Source organism: Haliotis asinina, chromosome 16 (assembly GCF_037392515.1).
Source record: "Haliotis asinina isolate JCU_RB_2024 chromosome 16, JCU_Hal_asi_v2, whole genome shotgun sequence".
Taxonomy (NCBI): domain Eukaryota; kingdom Metazoa; phylum Mollusca; class Gastropoda; order Lepetellida; family Haliotidae; genus Haliotis; species Haliotis asinina.
Genome location: NC_090295.1, coordinates 45450798 through 45465741, shown reverse-complemented (window position 1 = coordinate 45465741; position 14944 = coordinate 45450798). Strand labels below are relative to the sequence as shown.

Sequence of the window (14944 nt, the reverse complement as noted above, 5' to 3'; positions counted from 1 at the left end):
GCCATCTTCATCACAAATACAATATCTATCTTGTTTCAGAAAATTCTGGGCTCAGAGACTGAAAGAGCAAGATGGCGTGACTGTGCCACCTACGTTAACGACAACATGGGCAATGCTGTTGGCAGACTGTTTGTAGAGAAACATTTTGATGAAGATGCTAAAAGTATAGTAAGTTGAAACAGTATATCAGTTACATGACAGGAAGCCCGCTAGACATATGGGAAAGCATGGAGTAACCAAGATGTCAGACATTCTGGTGAAACCATGATCACAGACATGATTCCAGCAGACCTTGAAACAAAACTGGGGCAACAGAGGTTTCTAGAGTGCCTGATGGATGCAGATTATCAAATCATTTACACAAAAACACAGCTGCAACATACAGTAGTTTTATAATTTATTCATTCCTAGTTTATCCAACACCTGTAATGTATAATTTCTTATCCTTATCCAGCACCTGCAATATATTCATTCCTACTTTGTCTATAATCTGTAATTTATTTATTCCTGTTTATCCTTCACCTGTAATTTATTTATTCCTAGTTTATCCTGCACCTGTAATTTATTTATTCCTGGTTTATCATGCACCAGTAATTTATTTATTCCTAGTTGTTCCTGCACCAGTAATTTTCTTATTCCTAGTTTATCCTGCACCTGTAATTCATTTATTCATTCATTCATTCATTCATTCATTCATTCATTCATTCATTCATTCATTCATTTATTTATTTATTTATTCCCAGTTTATCCTGCACCTGTAATTTATTTATTCCTAGTTTATCCTGCTATGTATTCTTCCTTCTTCTTATCCAGGCCCTGGAAATGATCCATAACATCCGCTATTCCTTCTACCATGTGCTGGAGGAAGCTGATTGGATGGATGAAACAACTAGAGTTGTTGCTCGCGAAAAGGTAAGAAAGTGTCATGCCACCATTGTTAAACACAAAAATTTTTTTTTTTAGATTTTAAAAAGTAGCTGGCTGATAGACGGTCCATAAGCATGTTGAAGAGTGTATGTTCAGGTTTATAACCTGCTGTTGCAGGCCGATGCTATTGCTGAGAAGATTGGCTACCCAGAATTCATCCTGAATGACACAGCACTGGACAAGGAGTATGCTGATGTAAGTATCACTAATCACAGCTAGGTCCCTGGGCCTCAATTTTCAAGTTTTCTTAATGCTAAGATAGTCATAAGGGCCACACATTAACACTATCTCACAACTATCTTAGCACTAAGATACTTTCAAAATATACATCCAGGGTTTTAGCAAACACATATTTTGCATCCTATATTAACATAAAACGTGAGAGTGGACATGAAAGATATACTTTACAAATCCTGAAACATAATTACTGTGCATGACTTTTTGTCCTCAGACACTTTCTTCAAAGTGTTTTTCAATCAACGAAATTTCTGTCAGAGCAAACCAGTGACAGCAGAGGATACAATAGCAAAAGGAAAACCTGTTCAAACAAAGTATGATCTGGAAACAAGCATGGGGAATTGTGGGTCCATTCTGTCATCATACATGTGAATAAGGGTTTAACGTCACTCACAGCAACATTCCACCTTCATCACTGGAGACCAGAAGTGGGTTTCACACTTTGTGTGGAATTCTACACAGGCCTTAAGCATGAAGAGCAAATACTATATGTCTCACTTACTTCGTTTGTAAAATGACCTTTACATTAATTTGCATTTCCTACCTTTTGTCTATTTCAGGTGGAGTTTTACAAAGACCGCTACTTTGAGAATGTGATGGCCAACATCAAGAGCAGAGCCCTCACCAACATTAAAAAACTCAGAGAACCAGTTGACAAGTCTCAGTGAGAACATATTCATGTGATATCTATCTCCTGTTGTGTGACATTACTGCTTTCTGACGGTGCCAAACCCCTATTCCCATGAATACCATTCAGTTTTTAACTCACTGGGAGTTTATACTAAACATATTGTAAGGCCAGGCCAGTTTTATTTGTTGTTTAACAGATGTCTGTCGCCAGAAAACCTGAAGGCAGGAGGAAAAAAATATTTTAAAAAATATATAAATCTCAAGACAAAATAATACTCCTTCTAAATATTGAAAATATTTTATTCTTGTCAATTTATGAAGTATATATGAGACAAAAAACAATCATTAGAATTCTATTTTTTGAGTGGGGAAAATTAATTCCTTTTTTCTGATTCTTGAAAAAATGGAACCGGCAAGCAAAACTGGTGTGGCCTAATAAAGGAAACTATTTAATATGTTATAACTATGTAAACTAGTCATAACAAACTCAAAGGAGCCTCTAATTTTAATGTGCTATAATCGAAGGTTTGTAATAACAAACTCAAAGGAGTCACTACTTTTAGTGTGCTATAACTGAAGTTTTGTTATACAGATCTCAACTGAACCATATAACTAATAGGAACAAAAACAAACAAATCCATGACTTTGTTTTAAGAGTGTGTGATATACATAGCTTACTGTGTTGACAAAATTGAAAAGTATTGAGAAAAGGTTGAGATTTGCTGCTGATATTGTTGATGCTTATATGTCTCTAACTGATGAGTGATTTCCTTCCTTCATCAGATGGTCCACAACTCCAGTTGTAGTGAATGCTTTCTACAGTTCAACGAAAAATCAAATCAGTGAGTTGCTTTCATTTACTGGATACTCAAGGCAGAACCTTCCTCTTATTTCTAAAATAAAACAGAACAGTGCCTATGCTTGGCAGGAGAAACAGCAGGAGTCTGGATGCTTGATCTAAAAACATCCACATCAAGTTACTTAGAATCTCACACGTTTTCTGATAACAAGTCAAGGAAGTCTTGACATATTACAGCTTTGGAGATGCAAAGGGTGAGATTTTGCAGATCTTCCACATTCAGTCTGCCAACGTGTTAATTTCATAACCAATAATAACAAATGTAAAAGTAAAGCTAACTAGCATCAGTGGCTGAGAGATACTCTTAAGATATGTCATATGAAGATAAACAATGTCTCCAGAAACCCGTTGTTTGTCTACAGTTTGAGAATTTGTGTTAGAACTAGTCTCCAGAAACCGATGCTTGTCTACAGTTTGAGAATTTACTGGTAGCCTTCATATAGTTGAAATACTGCTGTGTGACATTCAGCAGGCAAAAAGATTTTCTCTGAGGCAAAGGAAATAAATTAAATATGAATAATTTTCTTCTCATAGTGATCCCTGCTGGCATTCTTCAACCACCATTCTACAGCAAAGGATACCCTAAGTGAGTATTTCATATCTGTAATTGTGATTCCAATGCATCTCAATATTTGCTTTATTGGCATTCTAGAAGTTGATGAGTCAATAATAAAGCATACAACTTAATGAAACATTCTTCAAAGATAGCATTTAAATACAATACACAGTTTTAATGAAACATCAGCAGCAACACTGAGATGGATATTAAAACATACAAGTTTATGGATACCAACTTCCTGTTTACTGCACAGAGCAATGTTTTAGTGTTGATTCTTATGCCGTTTTCAAGGTAAAAGCTTTAAGTGAAAACGGTATGAAAATCAACAGTGAAACATCACACTGTGCAATTATTAACAAGTTCTTATCCATAAAGTTGTATGCTTTATCATGCATCTCAATGTTGTAGCTGATATTTCATTAACTGTACACTGTAATTAAATGATCGAAAGCAAGATTTTGTTTTTTCCATTTTAACTTAAATTTTTTCTGCAATATCCTATTCTGAATCGCAGTATTTGCATTTATTACAAAAATGACAGTGCAACATTCAATTATCTGCCAGGCAAAAAAACTCTTTCTGATAGTTCTTAAAAATTAAACAAGCTTGAAATGATACGTTTATTTCCCATTTCTGGTGTTGCTACCACAAACTGCTGCAGTATGCTCATAAGTTGTTTTATAAGAAAACCTATTCACACACTCATTCTTATTTATAAATAGTATTGTATTCATTGCAACATTTTCCTTCAGGTCTCTGAACTATGGGGGCATTGGTATGGTAATAGGACATGAGATTACACATGGCTTTGACGACAGAGGTAAGACTGTTGTTCCAGCTGTTCTTGTCACAAGTCATGACTTACAAATGTGAACAGAATGTTCTAATAACAGTAAGGAAGTATTGGCCTTTCCTAAAGTCCATGCATATCATATGAATTATTAATATCTGAGGGTTTATGACGTTTTAGCAAAAGGCTATAGCAGTAGGTTTGACATTCAAATTCATGAAGCCATACTTTTGAGTGTTACAATCAGAACTTTTGATTCTTCCATATCTCTAGGTTGTCTAGATAAACTAAAAAAGAAAAAGTATCATACATTTGACAAGGAAACAATCTGAAAATGTTTTAACATGTTAGCACCATACTCAAGGACATAGGTTTGATTAATGTGTTGAAAGGCTGAAACATGCATCAGTTAGGCTTTCCTTCCACATCATGCAGGCTTTCTATGATATAACTGACACAATGTTCAAAACATGTTTCACCCAACTCACTGTATCAAATGCTTGGTCAATAACTACAGCTGATATCACAACAGTGTCAAAATTTTATCTTCTATAAATCTTGCAGTGTTCACGATGGTGTTTCAAAGTAACAGGACATTAGGTCCTGTAAGTTTCAGATCTCTGTCTGACCCACTGAAATTTCACAGGACCCACAGAATATAGTAAAACATTTCAGATTTCACATTTTTTATAATTGGCATTGAAACTATTAACATTATGTGATAACAAACATTGGATTTCTAATCAGCAAACAAGTGTCACATGCCACAAATAACAACTTCTCACAAAGACATTGTGAAGTATTCAGTCAGACACTGGGACTGGCGGGTTGGTGATTTCTATCTGACCACTGGCAAATCCGCCAGATTTGTCAGAGGGTCAGATGCTATTTGTGAACACTGATCTTGAATGACTGTTTACGTGGATATTATGAGCTGATCTATTACTGATGTTCTGTTTGATTGGTATTTTAGAATGATGAATGATAAGAAAGGTGTGACAGATGACAACTTCTTTCTGATACTATGATTTCACATTTCGGTATAGATCATCATGCAGGTGTCAAACAAGTCTGACAATGATATAAAAATATGTCAAGGGCAGAGTCTCTCTTGCTTGACAGTGGTATAATATTCTTTTCCAAACTGTTGGACATTAACAGTGAAGAAGTTGTCACCCATATAGTATCATTCCTTTCTTGTGACGAATGTTTCGTATGCCTATATTTGAATGATCATGCTGACGATTTCCCATGTTTCACTGACAATAATAATGAGCTCCTGATGTTACTGATGCTTTTTTACGTTTTACTGATGTTTCACAATGCATTACTGATGTTTTACTGATTGTTCACCACATGCAGGTCGTCAGTTTGACAAGGATGGCAACTTGATCCAATGGTGGGATGACCACGTAATTGAGAAGTTCAAAGAGCGTGCTCAGTGTATCATCAAACAGTATGGAAACTTTACGGTACCACAAGTCAACATGAAGGTAGATGTCACCTGTTTGAATTGTTCCTCATAGCTGAACATGCTACTTTGAATGACTATACTTTCAGATAAGAGTGAGTGAGTGAGTGAGTGAGTGAGTGAGTGAGTGAGTGAGTTGGGTTTAATGCTGCACTCAGCAGTATTAAAGTTTTCTCACTGCATATCAGCTTCATATGTGGAGGCCTAAAGTGATTCATGCCCCACACACTAGCCACTTTGTGAAACTCAGTGGTATTGAGTTGAGAGACCTAGAAACAAAATTAAAGCAAATTCAGGTTCAAACAAAGAATCATAGGTTTGTGTGTGTGGAAAGGAAATTACAGCATTCATTCTACCTTGACGTTCCCAAAAAACCTTGTAAATCTCCAAACAATATCAAACAAGACAAAAATGACAGGCATTAAGCAAGTCAGCAAGGCTGGCCACTGCATCCCTTTAGTTGCCTATTACGACAGGCATCGGTTGCTGAATGCCAACTTTAACATGGATCCAGTCAGGTTTTACCTGTTTCCATGCTCTGCCCCACAGGTAAATGGTGTTCAGACTCAAGGGGAAAATATTGCAGACAATGGAGGACTGAAGGAAGCCTACACAGTAAGTAAAAACTTTTTGGGTCCCAGAACATGTCCTCTGCGTCTCCAGGGTCCATGGTAAAACTACACTCATGCCTGATGGAATACATCCCCATGGTTCTCGCAATCTCACGTTACCTCCCCTTGAGCTTCATAAACTGTTATATTACTATCTAATGGACATCTAAGAACATCTGCAAAACATAAAACAAATATGGCTGACATAAACTTAACCTAACCTTATGGCAATTATGCACTTTCTAAACACTCAAGCATGTCATCAATGTGACTATCATACACAGTTTTACATAACACAAAAATAGATAAGCATCCACAATAGCAGAATAGGTTGTCATTGGTAACCATCCCATAATGTTTTACTTCAAGCATACAAGAAGTGGGCAGTTACCATAAAATTACAATATTTTAGCTGTGGTGACTATCTCACAATGCTTCAATTCAGGCAAAAGTGAATGGTGACACTGAGTGCAATATTCTGTGTCCATTGAAACAATCCCATAATCCTTTCATTCAGGCGTATAGGAAGTGGGCAGAGGCCCAGCCGAAAGAAGAGAAGAGGCTGCCAGGGTTGGCCCATTTGGACCACTTTCAGCTCTTCTTCCTCAACTTTGCTCAGGTGAGTTGCTTAGAGGACGAGATGGGTTGATAACATCACTGTATTACTGGCAAACAAGGATAAGTTGAGCACTGACGTGACATTTATGAAGATGCCCACTGGCACTTGCCAGTGTGAGCAAAGGAACCCCAGGTTGTTTGTGATCAAATAGAGTGCTTAACTGACAGTGTGAGAGTCTTATAAGCATGGCATATGCTCTAGCCAGGGATGGCAACAGGTGAAAGTCATTTTAGCTGAAAATCAGCTGGGGGTCTGGGGGCCACAAGCCCACTACAGGGTCCAGCATCAGTTGATTTGCATTTAAATCCTAGATTCGCAGCATATTGCCATCAATGACTAGCCTACATCTGCTCTCCCTTTCACAATGCTTATTGCTGTGCACCGCCTACTTCTTGTAAAGGTGTTCTCCGTGCCATTCCAACTTATCCTTGTTTGCCAGTAAGCAGGGTTCAGAGGTGAGTCACTCAGACCAAGTGGTTTGGTAACTGGAATGCGTCATGTTACACATGTTAGTTGTTCTGAGGTTGATATGGGTTCATAATGTCACTCAACACAGCACAGTAGATAGGATGGAATGACCTTATAATATCAATGTAACGGTGTTATACGTGTGCGTCCTTTAGAGGATGAAGTGTGTTGGTAATGTAATAAAACAGTATGGTGCCAATGTGAAGGTTTTACATGAGAAATGGCTACACAGTTTCATGTAGGTAGCAGTGATTGGTTAATTTCAAGTAAGAATCTGCTTGGGTGATCATGTAGTTCCACTTGTTCAGTGCCTGCACTTTTACTTCCTGTTGCAGGTGTGGTGCGGCTCTATGAGGCCTGAGGCAGCCATCAACAGGATACGTACTGGAGTGCACAGTCCGGGCAGGTTCAGGTGAGACCAGTGTGCCAAACAGTTTCCAAATCTTGCTAGCTATGCCAGAAAGTTACTATCCCACATAATAATTTAATAACCCAGAATCTGAATGCAGAAACTAAGCCAAATATTACAAAACTAGGTGAGAATTAGATACTGTCAGCATGACACAGCTTTCATCATTAAACTGCCAATATGGTAAACGTTTTTATCATAATCTTGCATGATTTAAACATGTGTTAAAACTTTACAAATCAGAGAGAGTGACATATTAATTTACAAAGTAAACCCATAAAAATTCTCTAGCCAGTGACATCGGGTCTGTATTGACTTGCAAGCCCTACTGGATTTTTACCAGCCATGGGCTAGAGGGCCAGTGGATATTTCCCCTACTGGGTGAGTGAGTGAGTGAGTGAGTTTAGTTTTACGTCACACTTAGCAATATTCCAGCTATATGGCGACGGTCTGTAAATAATCGAGTCTGGACCAGACAATCCAGTGATCAACAACATGAGCATCGATCTGCGCAATTGGGAACCAATGACATGTGTCAACCAAGTCAGCTAGTCTGACCACCTGATCCCGTTAGTCGTCTCTTACGACAAGCATAGTCGCCTTTTATGGCAAGCATGGGTTGCTGAAGGCCTATTCTACCCCGGGACCTTCACGGGTCCCTACTGGATGAAATATGTTGGTCCTCATTTGTTTGGGTGTTGCCTTATCCCACAATGAACTACACTGCATGACAACAGCAACTAAACAAGTGACTGACTTTCTGAGCTCAATGTCACATCTACATAGCTGTAGAAAGTTCAGTACTGCACGATTTCTAGAAATTTGTAATGGTGAATTCACCTCAGATTTCAGTTAAAAGTATACTTTTATTAATGAAAATGTTGGAGATAATCAACTTTCAATATTTATAACATCATATTTCAGGTAAAAGATAATTAATGTTCCTGATGTAAATTCACATTTTGAAGCAATTCACTGTCAACTCCACATTGTTAATACAAAGTTTGAGTCCTTTATCCAGGGATGGCAACAGCTTTGGGTCAGGGGGCCACAATAATGTATCTATAGAAGTTATGGCGAAATTCTGAACTTTTATAGCCCAAGAGACACAGATGTGGGTACTTGACATTGATAAGCAACCTCAACCTCTTAAATATTTTCTCCTCGGATTTAAACGAATATCAAGATCAATTGAGTTGCATCTGCAGATTCAAGGCAAATTGCCATCCCTGCCTTTATCCCTTAAAGCACCACAGTCTGAACCCACGTTCGTCTACAAAAATACTCCTGAGCCATTCATTAGTTATCAACTTTCTAAACATTCTGGAACAAGTCAAGAGTTATTTGAGCAATTTTGAAACAAAACATCTATCGATGGAGTTTAAAGGAATACTCCTCTGTCCACTGATTTGCATATTTATCTAAACATTATACCAAGTAAATCAGGCTGGTTCATTGCATCTCAAAAACACTATCCACTATATGACTTCAAATATTGTTCCCTATTTCCATTTGTAGTTATTGAGATTTGCTTTTCTGAATATATCATATTTACGTACAGTATGATGTAAGTCTCTTTTAATGTACTTTTTAAGAGTTATTTCATTCATGAAATATGTCTAAATGAAACATTTATTCTCTACAGGGTGATAGGAACTTTACAAAATTCACACAGTTTCACAGAAGCCTTCGGCTGCCCTTTGAACTCTACAATGAATCCCCCTCACAAGTGCGCAGTTTGGTGATTCAAGATGGCCGACACTGATGTCTGCCAGAGAATGATTTCCAGAGGTTATTCAGTACCCAGACCTGTTGGACAGCTGAAAACGAGGCCAGAAGTCTCAGCAATGGTTATGTGCACTTCAGCACCAAAAGAAGAAAGAATTGGGATCTGAATTTCACAGACAGGCATGATCAGATGCTTAACGGGCAAATCCCGTTGGAATCCCAGAGACTGTGATATGTACAGCGGTGGTAGACTAGCCTGGCATACCAGTAGTACAAGATGACCAGTAGTTATGGGTGGATCCTGTTGATGGCTACAGCTCCAGCATAATATCTGTGTATTTACTTTTGTCATTCATGTTTTGGTTGACTTTCTTTCATTAAAACTCTGTGGCAAATGGAATATAAACCTTTCCCTTGGAGAAAACATGACACAAGGACAAATCACATTATTGGTTTACAATGTCAAATTCTGTTTTAGAAATATGTAACGATGAAATTTCTACTTTGACTTCAGAAATATTTCATTCAAGGCTGTCATTTATATTAAACTACAATATTTCAATGCACGTCGTATCAGATATTCTTCGATAACAATAAGGATCATCTCCAGCTGTCATGAATGAAGCTACATCTAATCAATTGAAAGATTTAAAACCATATTTGTTAAAGTCTATAAGCATGAAATTTTATCAAAATGTCTGTGGAACATTATATTAATGAAAAAGACATTATTGACACAATTGAGAGGACATATTTTCCCTACTTTTTCTCTAATATTTTGAAATCATGTTATGTTATTCAAGTTTTAGTAACCATAGGTACCGTCACTCTTGTATTAATTACATTATGATTATTTACAAGAAGTGGAGGTTTATTTATATCTGATCTTACATAACTTCCTTCCACAGGATTTCAGTTACATTTTACACAGCAATGAACACTGAAATGGACCACTGTATTTCTTCTCCACTGACATAGAAAATAGACTTATCTTACAAACACAGATCCAACAGAACCCTGATATTCTTAGTGCACTTATTTCACCACCTCTCCTTGATGCATGTACCCAAAATATCCATAAAACATCCATGGAATTGGTCTAGAAGTGATAAACAAGTTACAGAATTAGCTTAAGTATCAAAGAAAATCAAAGAAAAATTATTGAACATATTGCAACATACTGAACACATTGCAGGTATGTCTCGTGTCGAGACCTTTGATTTGCTGTCATTTTTTTGTCCATTATTTTCATCTATTTTTTCATATTTTTATTATTGGATAGTAGGCTCATTAGAATGGAGATTTGTACCATTACTGAATGGCACTGGCAGAGATGTGCCTGTCTCATGGCAACCAGATTGGTCCTACTGAAACTGTGGTATAACTTGAGCTGTTCATATTAGTGTCAGTGTCTATCAACGGCATGAACGGCACATCAACTTTTCATATTTCTCATAGCATTATGAGAACTTTGTTGTTACAAATGCATAAGGAATAACCTGTTTGGATGGAAGGACAGAATTTTAGTTTGCAGGGAGATTCGAGCTAACCTAAAACACCATGAATATCATATTGCAAATCACGCAGTATACAGATTTACAAAAATCAATTGTGGAACACATGTTTTCAGAATTATTTTGCTTTAAATTTTATACACATTTTCATAATAAATTTAAGTATCCATATGAGTAATAGTAACAATTCATATTTTTTTAACTTGTCCAAGGAAAAAGGAGATGTCACAAGTCAATACATGTTCTTGACAACAAAATGTATTCTTGTAAGGATTGTATTTGGAGATGTGAACATTTTACACCATGAGCCAGCTGTGGTAAGCTCTTGCTGTAAGATGCTATTATATATGGCCACAATATACACATGGAATCAAATAATGTAATACATAAAAGGACATGGGTTCCTTTAAGCTGTTCAGGCCTTTATCCCACAATGCAATATAAAGCATGCAAAGAAACCTGGAAAAGAATTGGGAACATAGTTGTTTTCATGTGTTCCCCTATTTGTTTTCATGAGTATATCAATACTTGTGTGTCAGGCAACATGGAACGTACACATGGGTTGGTTGGTAACGTATTAGAATATCTTAAAAATTGTTTAACATGGATGGATAATTTGGAAAATTTATTCCAATATTTCTCAAAGGCACAGCCCTACCATGCCAATAGTTACGATGATATATGGAAACATCCAATTTTGCTAAAATGTAAAACACAGATTTCTTAACACAGATGGATAGTTTGGAAAATTCATCGCAATGTTCCTAGAAGTTGTAGCTTTACAATGACAACAACAATGATAACATGTGGAAACATCTCATTTTATCACAATATGGATTTCTTGATGGGCAGGTACGAACACTAGATTTGTCACATTGCCAGGTACACAAATTGTTTGGAGGGCATAAGATATTCATGGCAGTTGAAACATGTTATATGCATTTGGTACTTTTACGGAGTGCAATATTTTTTTAACATTACTGTTTTTAAGTCCTGTCATTGTCTCTTTCACATAGATGTGGTGAAGTTCATGTTGCACCTTCATTCATTGTTCCAGCAAACGGTTACCATGACAACTGGAATATTTTAAGATCACTGGTAGACCCTTCTTTCAGGATACTTCTACTCTGGTTGATTATGTTGTGACTTGATGAAATACATAAACCAAGTACCATATCTGCTGTATCATGTGCTTGGCTTCAATAAGCATCCTTGAACCACCTTTTGACCAATGTGAACCTCATATGAGCCCCCACTAACACTGAAAATTTAAAAGACAATATCTTTCCTGCCTGGATTACATATTTGTTCAGGAATAAGCAGCAGTGTGGTCTTATAACTGTCATCAAAAGGTTTATAAAGGTTCACCCAGCCTTTAAATAAAGACAAGTAAAAGTTGAGTTTATTTTAATAATTGCACATATTGTCAGTTTTCTAAGCATCTGGAGGGTATATTACAGTTAATTCTTATGACTTCATACTTAACACTTATATAAAAAATATAAACAGGAAATGTGCTGTTTAGAGGAAATGCAATTTTGAAATGAATACATCTGTTAACACCATCAATGATAAGACCTATGGACAACTTGAGACGAGTGAATGAGTGAGATATGATGGCGGTCACACACACTCTGGATGAGTCAAAGTATTGACTTCTGTTAACGACAACTACAGACGACATTGATCAGGACATTGGAGTGACTTCCCTTGTGAAAGGGGAAGGCTGTGTACAGGATATTGGATCTCTGACAGACTGCACGACTTTGTAGGACAAGGTGTTCCACTAGCTCCTGGTTAGCCTTCATGATGTTGCACCTGTACATAACAGACAGAAAGAATATTTCTGTCAGACAAGGTGAGTCACTTGCTACAGGTCGACCTCCATGATGTTGAACACGTGATGGACAGAATGACCATCTATGTCAGACAAGGTAACTCACTAGCTACAGGTCAACCACTGTGACATCAAACCTGTGACAGACAGAATAGGTGAGTCACTTGCTACAGGTCAACCTCCATGTCATTCTGTAACAAACAGAATGGCCATCTACATCAGACAAGGTGACTCACTAGTTACAGGTCAACCTTCATGACGTCGAACCTGTGACAGAGAGAATGAATATTTTTTGTCAGACAAGGTCACTCACTAGCTACAGGTCTTCTTTCATGATGTCATACAATACTGAAGGTCGACCTACTGAAGGACATGGAGGCTCACTAATTACAGGTCGAACTACCAAAACCTAATGGTGAACTCTTTTGCAAAACACATTTGGAAAAGATATATACTGACCTTTAGTTTACATTAAAAAATTAAACACCTCTTGGAAGTGGATTTTCTAAATTGTTCCCTGCATACTTTGTTTAAATGAGTAGTCACACTGTCAAAGATAAATTGAATTGTCCTAACTTTGTCTCTGTGTGTGTATACGTATGTGCCACGATAACGATGGCAGTAGGGCGTGTTAAATTGCTGTTGATGAAGAGGAAAATGATTAATCAGTCTCTGACAATGAACAACAACGGAACAGCTTCTATCTACTTATACTGTTATAAACATAATATGCTTGTAAACAGGATGAATATCTATATTAGCCACTAATGAGCAGAAAGAAATACGCTATCACTCACATTGTGTACATGTCTGACACAGTTTTTTATCAAACAATGTTATGTTTAGTATCCTGTATTTTTTAACATACAGTGTTTCCATGTCTGTGTGCATATGTAATATATTTATTACGTGTTTCTGATAAATTTTTAACCTTTTCAAATTTTCTAATACATCATCATGTGTAATTTGTACCTCTAAACATGTATACACATACATGCAATTTCTAGAGACTAAGGTACTCTTCTGTTTGGGAATCGCGTGACCATTGTTACCAAAGATACTGTTTTCAGGCTCTAGAAAAGCAGTTATATGTTACCAGAAGGCTGCACTGAATAACAAAATGTCTATCAATAAAATAAAAAAACATAAATTCTGACCCTAAGGGTCAGAATTTCTGCCAATTTGAAAACCCTTTTTATTAGAAGAAAGCTTAAAGAAAATGTTCTTTACAGAATATGTTATGTATGAAAACGTGTTATGTCTTATGTATTCTTGAATTCATGTCATAATTTTAACCTGAGGTAATATTTTGCCTGTTATTATAAACAATGTTATTTGTACAGAATTGTATAATATGATGTATTTGAAGTTGTCTCAAAAAGTTTGATTTTCATTAAATGTAATCTTCAAAAATGTTCTGCTGTTGTTATTTCACAGTCTTCAAAGGGAAAGATTTTCAAGTGTGCTACAGTAGCTATCTTAGTAACCATGAGCATACATGGAAACTGCCATATTTCCTCTAGTTTATGATTATATGTAAATATCCTCTAGTCTCATACTTATTCTTTGAATAAACATAGAAACCTGTTGGTTAGTGCAGGCCAGTAGCACTGGCAGTAAACTTGCCTGCCTGCCTGTATTTCACCTAGATTAATTGAAACATAAAAGATTGGTCACAGTGACTTAACGACCAAGCAATTGATCACCTTTTCTTACAACAATTTTGGAGTTACTGTTTCAGTGTTTGAAACACTTCACGATGGACCAGATCTTAGAAGTTGTCAGGGCCTGAAAACATTTCTAATTCTTAGAAAATCACTTCACTTACTGGAAAGTCATGTCTGAATTGCTCATTTAGACTCAGGCAAGTTTATGTTCATGATACACACATCAAGCTGCAACCTGCATCATTTTACACTGCAATTTCTAAACAAAGCAAAAAAATGAAAAAGCACCATTTAATCCCAGATCCATCTGCGATAACAACCTGAATAGAGAAATCTGAAAAATGATGGTAATTTTTTTCAATGATTTCTCAATGGTGATGAACCACTTATCAATTGTGCGATGTAAACATATTCCCAAAATGAATTTCAACTTCAGTGCTGCACAAACTACAGTTACAAATAATCTGATATACAAATAAATTGATATTTAGAACAATTTTGAGAAGAAACACTTCAGGGAACTTGACCACCTGTTAGTTCGCCAATAATCACAGAAGCGTCCGTAAATATTCTTGTCCGAGGTAGCTCCTCGGACGTCGTGTTAACGTGGTGATATGT

General features: G+C 36.6%; 1 protein-coding gene across 5 annotated transcripts in view; it reads left to right on the top strand.

Annotated features, from left to right (window-relative positions):
- The window catches only part of LOC137268378 (neprilysin-1-like), a 131848-nt gene extending 117776 nt beyond the window's left edge, over positions 1–14072 (top strand). For all 5 annotated transcript variants that reach the window (XM_067802942.1, XM_067802941.1, XM_067802939.1 and 2 more), the window contains 12 exons: positions 40–168; positions 814–912; positions 1045–1122; positions 1725–1828; positions 2578–2636; positions 3188–3239; positions 3965–4032; positions 5365–5495; positions 6023–6088; positions 6602–6703; positions 7507–7583; positions 9226–14072. In XM_067802942.1, the coding sequence (XP_067659043.1) occupies positions 40–168; positions 814–912; positions 1045–1122; positions 1725–1828; positions 2578–2636; positions 3188–3239; positions 3965–4032; positions 5365–5495; positions 6023–6088; positions 6602–6703; positions 7507–7583; positions 9226–9325 (1065 nt within the window). In that variant the 3' untranslated portion in view covers positions 9326–14072. The remainder of the gene's footprint in view (positions 1–39; positions 169–813; positions 913–1044; positions 1123–1724; positions 1829–2577; positions 2637–3187; positions 3240–3964; positions 4033–5364; positions 5496–6022; positions 6089–6601; positions 6704–7506; positions 7584–9225) is intronic.
- The last annotated feature ends 872 nt before the right edge of the window (positions 14073–14944 follow it).